At 41.6% G+C, this 20,274-nt stretch overlaps 2 protein-coding genes across 20 annotated transcripts in view; both read right to left on the reverse strand.

Moving 5' to 3' along the window:
• add1 (adducin 1 (alpha)) overlaps nt 1-20,274 on the reverse strand; it is a 54,352-nt gene that overhangs the window by 11,163 nt on the left and 22,915 nt on the right. For 5 of the 17 annotated variants that reach the window (XM_056730500.1, XM_056730502.1, XM_056730504.1 and 2 more), the window contains 3 exons: nt 19,897-20,190; nt 19,371-19,448; nt 14,605-16,465 (listed from right to left, as the gene is read on the reverse strand). The exons of 4 other annotated variants lie outside the window; for them this stretch is intronic. In XM_056730500.1, coding sequence (XP_056586478.1) covers nt 16,167-16,465; nt 19,371-19,448; nt 19,897-20,190 — 671 coding nt within the window. In that variant the 3' untranslated portion in view covers nt 14,605-16,166. Of the gene's footprint in view, nt 1-14,604; nt 16,466-18,135; nt 18,171-19,370; nt 19,449-19,896; nt 20,191-20,274 lie in introns of those variants that run through there. 8 more of the 17 variants (XM_056730517.1, XM_056730516.1, XM_056730518.1 and 5 more) reach the window with 5 other exon arrangements.
• Nucleotides 691-14,375, reverse strand: LOC130407534 (E3 ubiquitin-protein ligase TRIM39-like). 3 transcript variants are annotated; one of them, XM_056730520.1, is made up of 8 exons: nt 13,741-14,375; nt 12,389-12,484; nt 12,081-12,311; nt 11,968-11,990; nt 11,772-11,890; nt 2,972-3,166; nt 2,314-2,377; nt 691-2,234 (listed from the first exon to the last, which is right to left on the reverse strand). In XM_056730520.1, exons 1-8 carry the CDS (start codon nt 14,128-14,130, stop codon nt 2,222-2,224), a joined length of 1,131 nt encoding a protein of 376 aa, XP_056586498.1. In that variant the 5' UTR covers nt 14,131-14,375; the 3' UTR covers nt 691-2,221. The 3 variants fall into 3 exon arrangements, with proteins under 3 accessions (XP_056586498.1, XP_056586499.1, XP_056586497.1); XM_056730521.1 differs by lacking the exon at nt 2,314-2,377 and having other exon boundaries at nt 2,218-2,234; nt 13,741-14,373; XM_056730519.1 differs by lacking the exons at nt 691-2,234; nt 2,314-2,377; nt 2,972-3,166 and adding an exon at nt 4,744-5,670 and having other exon boundaries at nt 13,741-14,363.

Raw genomic sequence — 20,274 nt, forward strand, 5'->3', positions numbered from 1 at the left:
TTGGAGGCGCGGCGAGTCGGTCGGCTTTGCTGGCGGCCTCGTTCTTGCTCCGCGGGTTGGGATGTTGCTTCCGGGCTTAGGCTGGAACGCTGACGAGCGCTCAAAGGGGCCGGAGTATGTCAGAAGAGATGTCGCAGGTAAGAAGTCTTGCTTATTTATGGGCTGGGTCGCTTGGTCGGTAGGGTGGAAGCCATGATTGCTGATTGCGACCAGCCGGGTTTGATGAGACTGAGGCGAAAACTTATCTCTCCTCTCCCAAACACTAAATCGGTCTTATATCAAGTACAAAAGGAAGAACGTCTGAGGGAAAAATGGTTACAATTCATTTTTCAAACGACACCAAAGGAGTATAACCCCAGGGTTTAACTGTGCCCTTCATTTCACCAAAGATTCCAATAGCATCTGGCTGCAGACGAGATGCACTGTCAGACACATGCACTCTCAGCCGCGCATGCGCACTGGTCATTTGCACACTCTAAACGTATTTCACGAGGTGAACTGTAAGATTCTATTAATAAAATGTTAAGGTTACTGCATTTTAAGAGTACCGTGAATACTGGTGGTTCGGGTCAAGGCCAGGTATTTATTATAATTATAGCTGAAATACATTAATGAACATCTACACTAATAATGAAAATACATTACTAAATAAAACCTAAAATTATAAACAAACACACTTATATACATAAATGTCTCATTCTACAATAAACAGGTGCTTGTTAATCAATGGTTTAATGATAAAGTTTTATTATATAGACATACTATATACATATATATTAGTGGTGGGCCGTTTAGGCGTTAACGTGCTGCGTTAACGTGAGACTCTTATCGCGCGATAAAAAAAAATGTCGCCGTTAATCTATTCTCAAAGTTGGGTTGGGAGCTGGGTCTATACTACACAAGCTATGATGACTTTCACCTTGATATTTTAGCGCGGATATATAGTATACCAGCTTAACTGCACTGTTCCGGGCGAGAACGAGAATTTTCAACTCGCGTGATTCGCGCAATTCGCGCATTCGCGCCGCCTCATATTCTCATAACCAGGGCTTCATTCGCGCGATTCGCGTTGCAAGTAGGTCTATCGCGTCTTTGCATTGACTTAACATGTAAATCACTCGCGCGTGACGCCCCATTCGCGTTTGGTCTGAACACAACATAACGTTACTGTGAAATGACCACATCACACGTGACGTGCTAACATGGATGCAGCTTTGAAGCCGCCGGGTTTGCTTAAGGGATTTTTTTTTTAGAAGCTTCCCAATGGAAACATCGACAAGACTAAGGTTGTTTGCACCTTGTTCAATGCGGAATTGGTTTAAAAAACAAACATTCTCTCAACAGGTAGTGGTCTAGCTTTAGTTGAAACCAGGAAATTTGTATTGTCACCTAATGTATTATGGCTCATGTATGACATATCACTTGTTGCTCCCTCACTCTTTGTAAATTGCTTTGGATAAAAGCGTCTGCTAAATGACTAAATGTAAATGTACTGTAGGAGCTCTTCCAGTCTCAAGTACCACCTAAACGCAAAGCATCCCTTAGCTAATGCGGAAGTAAACACAAGTTCATTTTATTGAACATAATTTAATTTTCATCACCAATTATCATAGTAGAACAGCTTTCTCAATCAGTTTGTGATGCATTTTGGAAACAGGAGATGAGCCCCTGGTCTAATGCGCCACCTGGCTTGGGAAACCCGTTCTCAAAGACTTACTTTTAGTCATTATTTGGGTAGCACACATATTCTGAATGCCTTCGGCAGAATTCAAATTAGCCATTTTAATCTAGATTAATCTAGATTAATTCCTAGATTAATTCCAAGATTAATCTAGATTAAAAAAAAAAATCTATGCCCACCACTAATATATATATATAAAGAGCAGGACGGGTCATATATGGCATTGTGAAAAAATTTAACATAAAATCATAACCCAAAACTAAAAATGGACAACCTTGTTCAATTTTGTACTCGACAAAAGACTCTAAGGTGCATTTTGTCCACCACATTCACTTAAAATGTATGCATGTCCTGCATAAAAGTAAAAACAACCATCAGAGGCTCTACACTATCATGTTCTATGACATCTGTAGTGAAGAACTGTTCCAAGGCCTCTGCAGCTTCATCATCCTCCATGCACATTATAAGTGGAAGCTGAACTGAGCCAAGAAGATCCCCTTTAATTTTCCAAGCATCACTGACTGGCAGTTTTAAGATCCGTCATGACACGCTCCTAAGAAACAACAATGCAGAAGATGATAAATAAAAATATGCTGAACAATAATGGCCACAACCTCTCTAACAAAACCTACTTTTCGTGGAGACTGCACCTGCTTCTCCGATGCAAACTCACAGATGAAAAGGTTGGTTTCATACCTAAAAAGCAAATATAACTTTTTGTTACCTTTACGACTACCTTTTTAAGGTTGCTGGTACTTTTCCTGAGGAGTTACTTGAGTTACCCTATATTTGATAGATTTCAACGTCATATTAAATAATTTTGAGAAACACATTGTCTAAAAAATAACTATATGGTGCAGGTCACCTACAAACTTTCCTGTGAGTTTTCAAGCAACGCTACAAAATTAATTTAGATAACGTTAGTTCTTTAATAAATTACTGTATGAAGAACAGGTATCGTTACCCTAGTATCATAGATGCGATATATCTGGTACTATTGATTATAAGGATTGAGTTAGTTTTCGAAAACATTGTCTTATATCTTAAAACAATACTTTTATATCTATCTAATTCTGTATGAATGGAATCAATATAATTACAACATTCGTCTGATAATGTTAAAGAACGTTTTCGATTACATTTGTAAAATAATTCTTAATAACACTTTTACTTTTTGACTTAATCTTGTTCGAATTGAATATAGTTAAAACAACACTTTCACTTCGACTTAATATTGTATGAGAATAAATAAATAAATAAATAAATGGAATATTTAATAAATATACTTACAATTGGCCTGCGGGGGGCACGGTGGCTTAGTGGTTAGCACGTTCGCCTCACACCTCCAGGGTTGGGGGTTCGATTCCCGCTTCCGACTTGTGTGTGTGGAGTTTGCATGTTCTCCCCGTGCCTCGGGGGTTTCCTCCGGGTACTCCGGTTTCCTCCCCTGGTCCAAAGACATGCATGGTAGGTTGATTGGCATCTCTGGAAAAAATTGTCCGTAGGGTGTGAGTGCGTGAGTGAATGAGTGAGTGTGTGTGCCCTGCGATGGGTTGGCACTCCATCCAGGGTGTATCCTGCCTTGATGCCCGATGACTCCTGAGATAGGTGCAGGCTCCCCGTGACCCGAGGTAGTTCGGATAAGCGGTAGAAAATGGAATGGAATGGAACAATTGGCCTGCAGGTTTAATTCACACACGTTTCTGACAGTTCGCTTGTTGGAGTGCGCATGCGCCGCTGACAGTGCATGTGTCGGAGTGCGCATGCGCCGCTGACAGTGCATCTGTCCTGAGAGTGCATCTGGTCTGCAGACAGACCCTTCTCAAAGATTGGTTTAATAATCTTGGTGCGTTCACTGCAGGATATGTGAAACGACTATCATTGAAAGAGGGGCAATACCAACAGTATTTGGACCTGTTATCTCCCCCAAATCACAAGTGTGACTATTGATTTTTGTCTTAACTTCTAGAAATATTTTCGCACCTTATATCTGTGTTTAGCTAATGCATATAACGCTAACATTAGCATGTAGCGTTATTTCTGGGGTGTTACAGTTTGTTTTGCTATTAACTTTGCATTTTGACACATTTGCCGCACGTGCATCTATATAGATATATTTGGGTTTCATATATATCATTTTTCAGAACGTCGACTTCCTGCAATGCTCTATGTACCATGACAACGCGAAATCGAAATAATAGTACTTCTAATGTACTGGCATTATTTTAAGAAAAAATAATATTTTATTTCATTGATGAGCAAAAGCACAACATGCATGTTGTCACAGTGGGAGTTTGTCACTTGCCACTGACAAACATCTGCTCCAGTCGTGGTGGAGTTTGTTGTGGATTAGCGTCTTCTGATGCTTCCCCGTAAAACGTGGGCTCGGTAAAATCGCCGCCATCTCTAGCTACACATATAATATACATGACATCCAACCACATGTAAACCGTAATCTTGTAATGATGGTAGTGGGGTCAGGGTTGCCAGGTCCAAGAAATATTTCCAGCCCAATAACACCTCAAAACCCGCCGAAAAGGAATAAAAACTAGCCCAATTTTTTCCCTCTGTCAAATCAAAGTTTACAACTGCCTAAAGACGTTTATATTGATATATTTTTTATCTGAATGGTTTCCTATGTATTATATATATTGTTTTGTTTTGTTGAACACAAAATAAGTTTTGGGATATTTAGGAAAGCAAACAATTCGGCTCCATAATTTTTCCGCGTACCTGGCAACACTGAATGGGTTCAAGTTGCGACAAATGATGAACGCGTTTGACCAATAACAACAGACTACACCATCTGAGCAATCACATGACACAATGTTAGCGGGAAGCGGGACCAACACGGATGAATCGCGGAACGAATCATTTGAGAGTCAGTCAAGAAGTAAAGTACGAATAACTGTCTATTACTACGATATTATAGTGTTTTTAGGAATTGTATTTACATAAACTTGTTGTTGGACACTCCATAAACCAAAGTAGGACCTTAAAACCACATGCTACCTACTCTTTAAGTTAGACTACATGAATTTACTAGAAAAGAAATGAGAGAATAACTTTGTAATTACTTTTATTAACAATATAACAAAACAAAAACTCATTGATCACGGATGTTTATTAAAGATACTTTGACTCATGGTAGAAAAATAAAAAGTACCATGAAAAAAACTGAATTGTGATTTTAAACATACAATTGTGTTGGAACAGAAAGAAAATCATTCATAGATTCAATATCATCTGTATGTTAGAAACTGGAAAAGAGGCTTTAAATAAAATCATGTCACATTGTCATTTGCTGCATAAAAACAAACAATTCTTCTCAAAAATGATTAAAAATACAATCTGTAATATTAATGTCATATTATTACAGTTTTCTTGTTTCAATCCAGATGAGTTCATGACGATTATTACACACAAAATGTGATATTTTACTGAAATCTGTTGTGTTTGTTACTGATGTGATTTTACAGGAAAGATCATCAGAGGAGAAATGTTACAGTTAACACTAAACAATGGATAAAGTCCTTCAGTAAACTTGTGTGTGAAAGTGTGTATGTGTGTGTTAGTGAGAGGATCAGAGAATGACAGTCTTCCTCCGTCACAATCCAGCTCAACACGGATTCTCTCAACTTTCTCTTTCACTGAGAGAACAAGACCTGTTTCTGGTGTAATGACTGCAGTATATTTACCAGAGTAATAACACACACACCAGACTCCAGTCCTGGAGAATATTTTATTCTTCCTCTGAGCAGATTCTGTCATCACACCCAGAGCCCAGCATGTGTTATCTCCAACCTGAACATCCCAGCAGTGAATCCCTGAACTAAAACTCTCTGAACCCAAAACACACTGAGACACATCAAATCTCTCTGGATTATCAGGAATCAGATCTGCTGCATCTTCACTGAGTCTCACACTGATCAGATCATCAGACACGAGGAGTTTACAGTGAGATGTGTTTGGATCTAAAGTCACTGAAGCTGAAGAGAGAGAGAGAGAGAGAGAGAGAGAGAGAGAGAGAAAATCTTAAAATACTAATATATGATAAGATAATATTTTCTGAACTGGTGAGTGTTGTACAAATTGTATAAAATAACTCATCTGGAAGATTTCTTGTTTGCTCTTTACAATCACCTCACATTACTGCACTTTTATTCTCATTTATTTTAGCTGAGGAAATGATGCTCAAACCTTATAATAGTTCAAGTATTCTAGTTAATAGTTTGTCCACATGATTTTGCTTCTTAACTAAACTAATAATGTCATCAGCATGAGCAGACGAGCAAAGAGAGGTTTTACAGCTTTGTAAAGACAGCCCTTCTAAAATTCTCCTCCTATTTAAAAGTGATTCTATTGAAAGTTTTCATGACATAGGGATGGGTAACGAAACTCGGTACTTTACCGGTCTCGGGGCTAAATTATGAAAGACCGAAGTATCGATAAACTCTGACGTAAACGGTTCTGCTGTAGGTATTAGATAATTTAAGAACAACATTTCCTATTTATCATTGATAAATAAACGTTAACTAGCATATTTTAATTGACCAACCATTTCTAATTTGCGATACTATTTAAGACATTTACCTTCATTTTCGTTATTCGCTATCTCGCACGCGACATGTCCGTCAGTCCCACTACACAGAGCTCGCGCGCACACAACACGAAAGCTCGCGCTTAATAGAGTGACGATGGCGGTGAGAATCAAACGGTCTAAAGCAGTGGTCACCAACCCTGCTCCTGGAGATCTTCCGTCCTGCAGACTGTAGCCCCAACCCTGCTTCAGCACACCTGTCTCTAATTATTAAGCAAACCTGAACACCTTGATTAGATAGTTCAGGTGTGTTTGATTGGGGCTAGAGCTAAAATCTTCCGGACGGTAGATCTCCAGGAGCAGGGTTGGTGACCACTGGTCTAAAGCAGGGCTATTCAAATCTTACCCTGGAGGGCCGGAGCACTGCAGAGTTTAGATCCAACCCTGATCAAACTTGCACACCTGTGATTTTCTAGCGATACTGAACAGCTTGATTAGCTTGCTCAGGTGTGTTTGATCAGGACTGGAGCAAAACTCTGCAGTGCTCCGGCCCTCCAGGGTAAGATTTGAATAGCCCTGGTCTAAAGTATAGTTACACTTTACTCGAGTGGATGCAGACAATGCTCGTTGCAGCAAGTGCAACAAGATGTTTGCTAGAGCGGAAACACAAGCAATCTGGCAAAACATCTTTCAAAAGTGCATTATGTGCAGACAGAGAAATGCAAAGTTTTTGACTGCCTTGCTACTAGTTCATCATTCACGTCCTCAGGTTCGTATGCTAGCTTAGCATTCTTCCTAAATAACACCAACATAAACATTGCATAAGGTTTCTTTAAATTAGTATGTAATAATTTAATAAACACACATCACATTAAAGAATAGCCTACATATAAATCTTTAGAGTATTTTTTTCTGCAGTAGCCTAAATAAATCTTTAACATTAAAAATGCTTTCACAGTACTGCATTTAAAATCCATCCATCCATCCATTTTCTACCGCTTATCCGGGGCCGGGTCGCGGGGGCAGCAGTCTAAGCAGGGATGCCCAGACTTCCCTCTCCCTAGCCACTTCCTCCAGCTCTTCCGGGGGGACACCGAGGCGTTCCCAGGCCAGCCGGGAGACATAGTCCCTCCAGCATGTCCTGGGTCTTCCCCGGGGTCTTCTCCCGGTGGGACATGCCCGGAACACCTTACCGGGAAGGCGTCCAGGGGGCATCCGGAAAAGATGCCCGAGCCACCTCAGCTGGCCCCTCTCGATGTGGAGGAGCAGCGGATCTACTCTGAGATCCTCCCGAGTGACCGAGCTTCTCACCCTATCTCTAAGGGATCGCCCGGCCACCCTGCGGAGAAAGCTCATTTCGGCCGCCTGTATCCGGGATCTTGTCCTTTCGGTCATGACCCACAGCTCATGACCATAGGTGAGAGTAGGAACGTAGATTGACCGGTAAATCGAGAGCTCCGCTTTGCGGCTCAACTCCTTCTTCACCACGACAGACCGGTACAGCGACTGCATTACTGCAGAAGCTGCATCGATCCGTCTGTCAATCTCCCGCTCCATCCTTCCCTCACTCGTGAACAAGACCCCCAGATACTTGAACTCCTCCACTTGAGGCAGGAACTCTCCACCTACCTGAAGTGAGCAAGCCACCCTTTTCCGGCTGAGAACCATGGCGTCAGATTTGCAGGTGCTGATTCTCATCCCAGCCGCTTCACACTCGGCTGCAAACCGTCCCAGTGCATGCTGAAGGTCCTGGTCTGATGGGGCCAGCACGATGACATCATCCACAAAGAGCAGAGATGCAATCGTGTGGTCACCAAACCCGACACCCTCCGGCCCCTGGCTGCGCCTAGAAATTCTGTCCATAAAAATTATGAACAGAACCGGCGACAAAGGGCAGCCCTGCCGGAGTCCAACATGCACCGGAAACAAGTCTGACTTACTGCCGGCAATGCGAACCAAGCTCCTGCTCCGGTCGTACAGGGACCGGATGGCCCTTAGCAAAGGGTCCCGAATCCCATACTCCCGGAGCACCCTCCACAAGATGCTGCGAGGGACACAGTCGAATGCCTTCTCCAAATCCACAAAACACATGTGGATTGGTTGGGCAAACTCCCATGAACCCTCCAGCACCCTGAAGAGGGTATAGAGCTGGTCCAGTGTTCCACGACCGGGACGGAAACCACACTGTTCCTCCTGAATCCGAGGTTCTACTATCGGCCGGATTCTCCTCTCCAGTACCCTGGCATAGACTTTCCCGGGGAGGCTGAGAAGTGTGATCCCCCGGTAGTTGGAGCACACCCTCCGGTCCCCCTTCTTAAAAAGGGGGACCACCACCCCGGTCTGCCAGTCCAAGGGCACTGTCCCCGACCGCCACGCGATGCTGCAGAGGCGTGTCAGCCAAGACAGCCCCACAACATCCAGAGACTTGAGGTACTCAGGACGGATCTCATCCACCCCCGGTGCCCTGCCAAGGAGTTTCTTGACTACCTCGGTGACTTCATCCCGGGTGATGGGCGAGTCCGCCTCTGAGCCCTCGGCCTCTGCTTCCTCAATGGAAGACGTGACGGCGGGATTGAGGAGATCCTCGAAGTATTCCTTCCACCGCCCGATGATATCCCCGGTCGAGGTCAACAGCTGCCCCCCTCCACTGTAAACAGCGTTGGTGGGGCATTGCTTCCCCCTCCTGAGGCGTCGGACGGTTTGCCAGAATCTCTTCGAGGCCGACCGATAGTCCTTCTCCATGGCCTCGCCGAACTCCTCCCAGGCCCGAGTTTTTGCCTCCCCAACCACCCGGGCTGCAGTCCGCTTGGCCTGTCGGTACCTGTCAGCTGCCTCGGGAGTCCCACAAGAAAGGCCAGGCCCGATAGGACTCCTTCTTCAGCTTGACGGCATCCCTTACTTCCGGTGTCCACCACCGGGTTCGGGGATTGCCGCCTCGACAGGCACCGGAGACCTTACGGCCACAGCTCCGAGTGGCTGCGTTGACAATGGAGGTGGAAAACATGGTCCACTCGGACTCAATATCTCCAGACTCCCTCGGGATCTGGTCGAAGCTCTGCCGGAGGTGGAAGTTGAAGATCTCTCTGACAGGCGATTCGGCCAAACGTTCCCAACAGACCTTCACAGTACGTTTGGGTCTGCCGAGTCTGTCCAGCTTCATCCCCCGCCATTGGATCCAACTCACCACCAGGTGGTGATCGGTTGACAGCTCCGCCCCTCTCTTCACCCGAGTGTCCAAGACATACGGCCGTAGGTCAGATGAAACAACAACAAAGTCGATCATTGACCTCCGGCCAAGGGTGTCCTGGTGCCATGTGCACTGATGGACACCCTTATGCTTGAACATGGTGTTCGTTATGGCCAAACTGTAACTCGCACAGAAGTCCAATAACAGAACACCACTCGGGTTCAGATCAGGGGGGCCGTTCCTCCCAATCACGCCCCTCCAGGTGTCACTGTCGCTGCCCACGTGGGCGTTGAAGTCACCCAGCAGAACGACGGAGTCCCCAGTCGGGGTGCTTTCCAGCACCCCTCCCAGAGACTCCAAGAAGGCCGGGTACTCTACACTGCCATTTGGCCCATAAGCGCAAACGACAGTGAGAGACCTATCCCCGACCCGGAGGCGCAGGGAAGCGACCCTCTCGTTCACCGGGGTAAACTCCAACACATGGCGGCTGAGCTGGGGGGCTATAAGCAAACCCACACCAGCCCGCCGCCTCTCACCCTTGGCAACTCCAGAGTGGTAAAGAGTCCATCCTCCCTCGAGGAGTGTGGTTCCAGAGCCCAAGCTGTGCGTTGAGGTGATCCCGACTATCTCTAGTCGGAATCTCTGAACCTCACGCACAAGCTCCGGCTCCTTCCCCGTCAGAGAGGTGACGTTCCATGTCCCTAGAGCTAGATTCCGCGTCCAGGGATCGGGTTGTCGAGGCCCCCGCCTTCGACTACCACCCGTTCCACTTTGCACCGGCCCCTTACGGTCCCTCCTGTAGGTGGTGAATCCACGGGAGGGTGGCCCCACGTCGCTCCTTCGGGCTGAGCCCGGCCGGACCCCATGGGGGGAGGTCCGACCACCAGGCGCTCGCATACGAGCCCCAACCCCGGGCCTGGCTCCAGGGTGGGGCCCCGGATGCGCCATACCGGGCGACGTCACGGTCCTCGAAATTGTAGTCATCATATGGGTTTTTTTGAACCGCTCTTGGTCTGACCCGTCGCCTAGGACCTGTTTGCCTTGGGAGACCCTACCAGGGGCATATAGCCCCGGACAACATAGCTCCTAGGGTCTTTCGGGTACTCAAACCCCTCCACCACGGTAAGGTGGCAGTTCAAGGAGGGGCATTTAAAATGGAAGAATAATAATAAATTATGCTTAAGAAATTATAAAGTAGAGCTTACCTAAAAATTATTTTGTAGTGATTAAATACATAAACTTTTTTTGTGTGTGTACATTGCAAGGGGTTCCAAACCTGTATAACTTTTCAGCCCAAACATGTTACACTGCACAGCAAAGACATGATTTGAAATGACATCTGGGCATCTGATAGCAAGGATTTGAATGTATAAAGTGTCTAAGGCATGAACCTGACAGGGCCTGTTGCTGATGCATGTGCTACACTACACAAATCATCACAAAAGAGAAGATCTCCAGCCACAACACATAATCGAATACCATTTCATTATTAAACAACAACAACAAAAAACACAAACAAACTTGGGCACACATGCATTTTTATTTTAATTCTCTATGAATAATAGGCGGGTATCAATGATCGTTTAACTGCATTAAGATACGTTAGGTCAGTAAAGAATGTTTTAAAAAGTGAAAACAACTCCAGCTTTAGTATTATCTTTCATAGAAAACACAACAAAAAGTGCCGATAAGAGTACCGTTAAAGTACCGGACCGATAAGTGGTATCGATAAAAGTAGTAATACCGTTAAAACCTTAACGATACCCATCCCTGTTCACGACATCCGTGACAAAGAACAACCTTATCTTACTCCACTACATACTTTAAAAGAAGCACACGAGCACCATTCATCTTCAGCACGCTCTCAAAATCACAATATAAAGATGATTATCATAAACTCAAACTAAAAGTTTCCAGCATGTCAAACAAATCTCAAATGAAATCGATCTTCTCAAAAAATGAGCAAGCAGACACACAGTAAGAGTGATCAGGACCTTCTCCAAACATCAGAAAGCAGTTTACAGTCACAATCAATAAAAACACAGACTTAAGAACTGCTTTCCTACAGCTCGATGTCAAAAGTTTCTCAATCAAACTGTTACTAAGAACTGACAATATCTTCTCTGTGATGGAGCAAAACTTCAAGTGTGATTCATCTCCAGTATCTCAGGAACTTTAACATCATTCCTTTATTCAATATGCAGCATTTATTCATTATCACACGTGTTTCTTGTCAAAAAGAACATCAGGTTCTGTCTGTTTCATAACTTTATACTGTAGATATTTCATTTCTCTTCACAGAACATCTGGTTCTGTTTACAGTTAAAGATTTTCTTCAATCAACATAATTCTTGTGTACTCACTGTATTGAACATTGTCCTTCATCTTGTGTATGACAGTAAACTTCAGGTTGCTGAGATGTTTTGCTACATTGATCATCATTCCTGAGATGTTCTCTGGATCTGACGCTCCACACTGAACTCTAGAAGAACATTCAGGAGTCATTCTGACATTCTGCCCAGACTTTACATTCACAATCACAGCAAACACAACACAAACCTCTTCAGTGTGCTCTTCAAGTTCTGTTGAGACACAAACACATGATTGACATGATTGACATGATTGACATGATTGAAAATGAGCCTCATATATTGGAGTGAAGATTGAAGCACCTGTAGGAATGAAACATCTTCAGCTGTCATCTGCTCCTCTACACCTCTGATTGTGTGTGAAAGAGATGAAATGTCTCTGTTGATCTTCTCAATCTTCTCCTTCATCATCTGACTCTTCTGCTCCTCTTCCTCTCTCAGTGCTCTTATTCTGGCTGATTCTTCATCATGTAGAAGATGGTGAAGTTCCTCAAACTCTTTATGAATCTGCGTCTCTGTGCGGCGACTCTGAATCTGAGAAACACAGAATGACTCAATCAGCTCTCCATCAATATATACATTTACAAAAGAACATGATGATTCATTCAAACCTTTATATGTTCTGCTGTTTTATCACAATTCTGTTTCAACTTCTCAAATATTCTCAGTTTCTCCTGTAAGGGTTTTAATGCACTTCTGAGTTTCTCCTGAAAGAAAACAACATTTTATTATAAATAGTAATTTTGTATATGTATCCAGAATGAACCGCACCACTCCAAATGGTGCCTCGTACCGGGTCGGTCCGGCATGGGAGTCGGGTGCTCTAGCTAGGAGCCTAAAGACCGCAGTCCGTAGCATGTTTCTAGCGTTTCCTTGAGGCCGGGGAGTGAGGTTTACACACTGAACAGCCTCTGGCTTGCCTCTGTTACATATATTTTTAACTAAACAATTTATATTAGTGTATGTTACCACAGAGTGTAAAGATGTGATAATTATTATTGTTACAAATGTGATTTTATTGATACTTATTACAGTGCTTGTTGGACTGCTTTATTCTGATTGGCCAGTCCTGACATTTGCAGGTTCGTTATTCCCAGAGCCCATTTAAAAACAGAGTTGCGACAGTCACATAGACGTTTGTTTGAAGAAGGGAATACGGAAGTATATCATGTCATCGAGTGCTGTATAGATATGTCCTTCTTTGTGGTGAATTTACTTGCAGTCATTGATTATTTATTATTTATTGATAGATTCCTTCTGCATTTTATGTGAGTGTCTTAAAATAATTGGCAATAATCATTGGTATGCACTGATGATCATAGAAGTAAAAGAAACAGATGAAGGCATGCATACTGTAAATGTATTGCACATTATGCATCAGACAAAATATTATTATAAATGTAATCATGTAAATGTATTTTGTGAAAATTGTTGCAAATTCAGCTGTTTCCACTGTCTCACCTGCTAAAATCCATTTAAACAGACTGACAGTTTGGAACTATTAAGAGCTTCATGAACCACGTGACCACGGCGGCGAGATCAAAGTGTGTCACAACTCTGTTTTTTAACGGCTCTGGTTATTCCCACATAACTTCTCAAAACTGATAACACACGATAGCCTGGATGTAGAAAATCATTTTGACAGTTTTTTTTACAGATGAAATATAAATATGCCTTTTAATAACAAATATTACAACACATTTAGAAAAGATTAAACCAAATTACCTGTTCGTGACATTTGAAGGTCGTTTTTACCTTAAAACCGAGATTAAACGGCTTGTAATAAACGGAATAATGTACAAGCAGCCGTCTGTCATCGCGAAATAATCCCCTTCAGTGTGACACAAGACCCTCCGCTTCACGTCCTGATCACACTGTCGGTGCACTTACTTATTTGTCACTCTGAAAATGTTTATCAGTATTTTTATTATGATGAAATGTTTTAAATATTATTGATCTTTACCTTATTTTCGTCGACAGCTTCATCAACAGGACAGAATTTGTGGTTGTTGTGTGTTCTGGAGTCTCGACACACGACACACACGGGCTGTTGATCATCCAGACAGAAGAGTTTGAGTTTCTCATTGTGAAGATGACAGACTGATGAAGATCTCTCACTTCTCTCCTGTAAGAAACTCAAACACAGATTCTTCAAAACCAGATTCACTGGAGGATTATTTTTTGAAGATCTTCTTCTACAAACTGGACATTCTTGAGCTCCTTTACTTTCCCAGAATCTGTGAATACAGTCTTTACAGAAACTGTGACTACAGGACAACAAAACAGGATCTTTAAAAATCTCACAGCACACAGGACAAGATAAATCCTCCTCAGAAAAACTTTTAGACGCCATTCTCTCTGAGTGAAATGTCACAATCCTTCTTCAGTTTCACTTTCAGTTTAGTGAAGTAATAATCCAGTTTAAACTCTGAGTGTTCAGTTATGAATAAAAATATCTTCACATCCACAGCAAGGACTTCAGAATCTGTGCATTAAAAACATTTCATTTCATTTTCAACATTATCATCAAATGATCGACTGTTCTTATTCAACTGAGTAACAGGTTTGTGATGATCTCAGTTTCCTGATTCTCTGTGTAAATGGGAGGAGTTTATTCACAGACACACCTGATGATTCTAACCAATGAGATTTATTGTGTTCAACTGAAATGACTTTAGATTGACTTTTAATTACACGCTTTAGTTAAACTACATGAATTTATTGTCTTAGCTCGAGAATACATTTGTTATAGAGATTAAATATGTGATACAAGATTACTAACTGCAGTTTTGATAGAAACATTGAAACAAATATTCATCAATCATGATGTTTTTAAAGATTATATTTTATTCATGGCTGCGAAATATGAAGTTCCATGAAAAAAAAAGAGATGTGATTATAAAACTGTATTCCACACAACTGTACAACAGAACAAAGAGAAAATCATTGAGAGATTGAACATCATCTGCATGTTAGAAACTGAACAAGAAGCTTTAAATAAAATCATGTCAGTTAGTAAATGTTAATATGAAACAGTTGAGTAGAAAACAAACAGAAAGATCAGAAGCTGGAGGTGTTTATGTCCTGCAGTCCTTCAGTAAACTCTTGTGTTGTGTTTGTTAGTGAACATCAGATATTTCACATTTCTTCTGATCCACATCAAGATGATCTTTGACATTCATGTTGACAAAAAGCAACTGTGTGTGAACTGTGAATCTCATTAAGTGTTCGCTCATATTTTTCACACAAATCAAGTTTATAAATCGCCTCCATCAGTATTATTTATGTTCACAGTTGATCTCCATCCTCTAATTCTCTTCACCATCAGATAAAACAACTATATTACTACAAACTGATGATTTATCATTGAAACTGTAATGTGTATTTGTTTCATGCAACTTTACTTATTAATTTGTCAAATGAAATGTAGTTTTCTGAGGGAGAGATATACTCGTCTTTGAAATGTCACACGCAAAAAAATCATAAATAAGATTTGTTGTTTGATTTGTTTAAATCTTAGTGAGATTCACACAGTTCACGTGTGGTCCTTCATGACGGGTCCATGAATATTTTCACAGTGTTATTATAGACACACACTAGGAGTGTGTATGAGTGTGTGAACATCAAACAGCTGTAGATCAGTCCGACTTCATTTCTTGATGATTTTACGCAGCGTGTTTATTCATTTCAATGAAAGAATTAAAGGTCGACATTATGACAGCGATGTCAAACTACTGGACATAAACCTCCAGCTAAACAATAAACTCAAATATACTTTACAATCAAAAGAAACATTTTATTCACATCACTGCAGGAGGAAAGTTAGTGAACAGAAGAGAAGAAGAGTTCTGTAGTGTAGATGCTTTGCAAACTTGATGAAGTTATGAAAGATTTTAGGCTGAAAAATGACAAACTTTATTCTAACAGGTGTAATGAGATTTAAATATGCAAATTCATTTCCGTCCTAAACAAGTTTTATTTTAAGCACATGTTTTATACTCTTCTGCATCTGCTCAAGTGGGATCTGTTGTGATTCATAGTTTTGACAAACTTACAGACAGAAGCATGCAGCAGATTCTGAATTGATTTCAACACCACGAGGGTCCTGAAGGTTTTCTCCTATGAACATTAGATACATTCTCATACATGATAGCGGTTATTCAGATCTTTATAAAAACAGCGTATACACATGCCTCACAAGACACACGCTTCCCAAAGAGACTTGAGCGGTCGGCCAGCATTTATTAAGAACGCTTAACAGAATAAAAACAAATCTGACCTTTCAATGATAAAAAGAGATTGACAAATAATAAAAGTAAGGAGACGTGGTAAAAACAACCCAATGGATTTAAAGACGAGTATTGCCAAACACCTGAGCGACCTTCATCTCTAGGTCTCAGACTTCTTTTTGTTTTTCTTCAAGAAAGACGGGGTGCGAAACTTTTTCTTCTTCTTTGAAGGGGATTTGTTGGGCGATCCGTCACTGCCGTGGTCACCGGCTGCGTCGTCACCAGCAGAAGGCTCCTCCCCCTCAGGCTGAGGGGCGGAGTCTGTGTGTTCAGGGGCGGGCTCTTCTGCAGGTAGGGTGGCTACTTCATAGGGTTCGTCGGGGGTGAGATCAGGGAGGGTTTGTCTTAAAGTGGCGGGGTCGCTTTGGTCTTTACTCGACTGGTTCTGTGGTGCCGGTTCTGTGGAGGACGGAGAGAAAGTGGAGGAAAAGGGACAACAATGAGTTTGTGGAGCATTTTGTGTCACTCGGAGCATTTGGGGGGAATTCAAACCTTCAAGACCTCAACAGCTGAACCATCTTCACTGAGAACGTTTCTGTGAAACTTGAATCTTTTCAACATTACATCAATACAGCCGCTTGATTTTCCTTTAAAGAGGAAACGGCTCATGATTGACCAGCCATCATACCGTTCCAAAGTCATGTGATGGATTTCAGCAAAACCCCTTAAAGATGAACTTCATCTCTTAATCCAGTAACCTTCACATCACACTGTCCTTCAAGAACATCGACAGTCATTCAGAATGTATTTGACCACCAGACGTCCAAACATTCATCTTAAAGGAACAGTTCAGCCAAACTTGAAAATTCTGTCGTCATTTATTTCTCCTCATGTGTTTATAAATGTGAGTCTTTCTTCAGTGGAACACAAAAGAGGATATTTAGAGAAATGTTTCAGTGGTTTTGTGTTGGTACAATGCCAAAGGGGTTCAGTGTTGTTTCAACATTCTTCAAAATATCTTCTGTTGTGTTCTGCAGAAGAAAGAAACTCAAAGAGGTTTGACACGAGGGCGAGTAAATGATGACAGAATTCTCATTTTTGGGAGAACTGTCCCTTTAAAACAGCTCATGCACGTCAGACACAAAGTGAATCAGTCACAGGTGGTCAGACACATTTATATTCCTCACATTACACTTCCTCTCTAACTGGGACCAGTACACCAACATCAGACACATATGTTACTCACACACATATATATTTATTCATCTACAGCACACTTTAAAACCACAAAGCTGCATTTTATTGACAGATTTATTTGTATGTGCTTGAAAGGCAAATCCGATGTAAACCACATCCTTCATACATTACCTGTTCGGCTGAAGCAACGCTAGACTGCATTACATCACAGAAACACTAAACCAGTCTGCTACTGTTCTAGACTTTCAAAGAAAATGTTTTCTACAGAAATATTTGTTGTCTGTGTCACATCACCTCACTCCAGACAGTCTGATCAATCAAGTCTTTAAATATTCTTCAATATTACATTTGTTGTTCCGACTTCAAAAAGAAAAAAAAAGAAAAATTGTTTATAACCATTAAAAAATGTCTTTGTTTGTGATGAACGTTTATTTAGATTTTGCCCCCCATTGACTCCCATAGAAGGATAAAATACAACGGTAGTCAAAAGTGCCCCAGAACTGTTTGCTGTCCTACAACAGAACAGAAAAAATAGATAAAAAATATATTTTTTTGCTATGGGAGTCAATGAGGGGCAAAATCCGTTTGGTTATGAGCATTCTTCCAAATATCTTTCACTGTGTTCATCAGAACTAAGATATTTATACAGATTTGAAACAACTTGAAGTGAGTAAATGATGACAGAATTTTCTTTTTAGGGTGAAGTTTCCCTTTAATGTCACTTTTTCTATCATTGACGTTTGTATCATGACAGATTGACTGGAGCAGATCAGACTGACTTGAGATCAGTGTAGATCCACCGTCTCACAAACAGAGAGAGTTTTGTAAAGCGAGAGCTGCAGGATGATGAGTTACTGCAGTGAGTCGGAGTGAAGCGTGCAGCGGGAAAGCAAACTCAAGCGTGGGGTGGGGTTGGGTGTGGGGAGTACTTACTATGGTAACAGGTATTCTTTAGCATTTCCATCTCCTGATTGTGACGCAGCCACGAAGAAAAGCACAAGTAGAGAGAGAATGTGTATGCAGATCAAATCACAGGCACCAGGTTAAATCAAAAAGAGAAATGAACAGACACCGTAAAGACACCAGAAGTGAAGAAGGACCGCCGGGTCATTCTTAAGACCCCCAGAGAAATGTGCATGAAGGGAGATGAGAACATTAAAGACGGCCGGTTTACACAAGATGACATTTCTCAAACCAGATTACATCTGTGTTTACAGTGCGTACAATACCACTTCTCATTCATATTGTGCACTTCTGTGTGTGTCAAATATTAAATAATATGAAGCTTTTTTTAAAGGTATAATAGTTCTGCATAAATGCTGGGGTTTACAAATCTAAAGTGGAATAAAATCTTTATTTTACAAAGACATTACTTCATTTATTTAAAGTCTGATTTCATGTCTTGGTAACTGTTCATATTTTAAAGTAAAAAAAACTATTGATAAAAAAATGAAACGACTATTATATCAGTGGTGCTTTCTATATTGACCTCCGCATTTACAACATTGTGTAATTCATTAAAAAAATCTATTTTGTGGTATTTGATGTAATCCAGTATAATAAAGACCAGAAGGGCTGAAGAAGAGTTAATACATCTGACATACAGTTGTGGGCAGTAAAGAAACAATTATTTATACAGAAAGTGTCACTTATATATATCTTAGTGAAGATTTTCAATACCAACAACTATTCTTTAATACAATGAATTTTATCATTAAGATGACATGTGAAGAGTTTATTTGTAAAAACAGATCATGTTTTTATTGTGTTTTATTGTGTTAGCTAGTTATATGAGTCATTACTACTAAATAAAAAACAACTTTGATTTGAGTAATATTAATGAAAATGCACAATAACAAACATGATATTTAAATAATAGAGTTCTTGCAAATGAACTCTTCATACATATATTTTCAAAAAATGTATTATTATTCTATATCATTATTCTATATTTATGTTTGTTTGTTCCTGCTTTGAAACAACACAAAGTTGTAAAAGGTGCTTTAGAAATAAAGGTGAATTGATCCCCTCTGGTCTGTTATTACAAACAGCAATAAATGTCAAAAAACGTTAAATAACAAACATACAGACACAGACATCAGCCGTCATGTAGCAGATATCAAACACCTGGAATCAGTTCATGCTCAGAGAGAGCGGACAGACTCACCTTCTACACGCACAGGTGAGCTGGGAGGAGTGCAGGTGCCGCTAGGAACTTTCCCCTCTTCAATGTCTTGTGTCTGACCTACAGAGAACAGAAGCGTCATTCATCCACAAGTCTTTCTTTTATAAGTGTTTACACAACTCTGTTCTGACAAAATACAAAGCACAAAAAAAGGTAAACCAGCCCGAGTTCAGATTCAGAGGTCTCCATTAGAAACACCACACAACTTTATTAGTAGAAGAATAACACAATGAACCCGACAGACCAAGAGCCAATGTCCAAGTTAGAGGATAGTGAGAAGCCCTCAGAAGACCCAGAGATGTTCCTGGTTAAGACTGTTGAAGCAGATAAAGGTCATGTAGTATTTGTTGACAGATCTGGATCGGGGGGATCTGGGACAGGAGACTGGGGTGGACACATAAAGGTGTGTTGGATCACCAGATTTCAAATCAAGGGAAAGCAGGGGGTGACGGAAGACAGAAAGAGACCCAAAATCAAGCCCACAAAGAAGTTCTTCCGCAGGCAGTACCTGCATCCGGCCCGTTTGATTCTGGTTGAGTAAATGCGGTCAGTTCTGCGTCACAGCCCAGAGCTTTCAGTACCGCACAGTGGAACTCTTTATGAGGGGATTCTGGAGGATGTGACGGGCTCTCTCCACCCGACACGGGCTCTGATTCAGCGTCTCGACTAGGGATTATAGAAGGCGGAGGGGCTTCGGTGACCCGTGGCTCCTCGTTCTCCTGCGTGGAGGTGGTCTCTGGAGAGGCGGAGGGGGTCTGGACTTCTTCTGAAAGTGGAGTGCGGACGGATTCCTCAGCCTGTGCTAAATGTAACAACAGTTTCTCTCTAGACCTGCTGGGGAGCTGTTGAGCTGCAGGAACTCTCAAACATGTGTGCAAGAAAGAGG

The sequence above is a fragment of the Triplophysa dalaica genome, chromosome 19 (assembly GCF_015846415.1).
Source record: "Triplophysa dalaica isolate WHDGS20190420 chromosome 19, ASM1584641v1, whole genome shotgun sequence".
NCBI lineage: Eukaryota > Metazoa > Chordata > Actinopteri > Cypriniformes > Nemacheilidae > Triplophysa > Triplophysa dalaica.

Bases quoted from the DNA above. Each gene is read 5' to 3' on its own strand.
- LOC130407534 (XM_056730519.1), bottom strand. From the start codon at position 14,130: ATGGCGTCTAAAAGTTTTTCTGAGGAGGATTTATCTTGTCCTGTGTGC. The intron at 11,991-12,080 runs GTGCTTCAATCT...GTGTCTCAACAG, and splicing joins AAGATGTTTCATTCCTACAG to AACTTGAAGAGCACACTGAA. The intron at 11,891-11,967 runs GTTTGTGTTGTG...ATGTTCTTCTAG, and splicing joins TTGAAGAGCACACTGAAGAG to AGTTCAGTGTGGAGCGTCAG.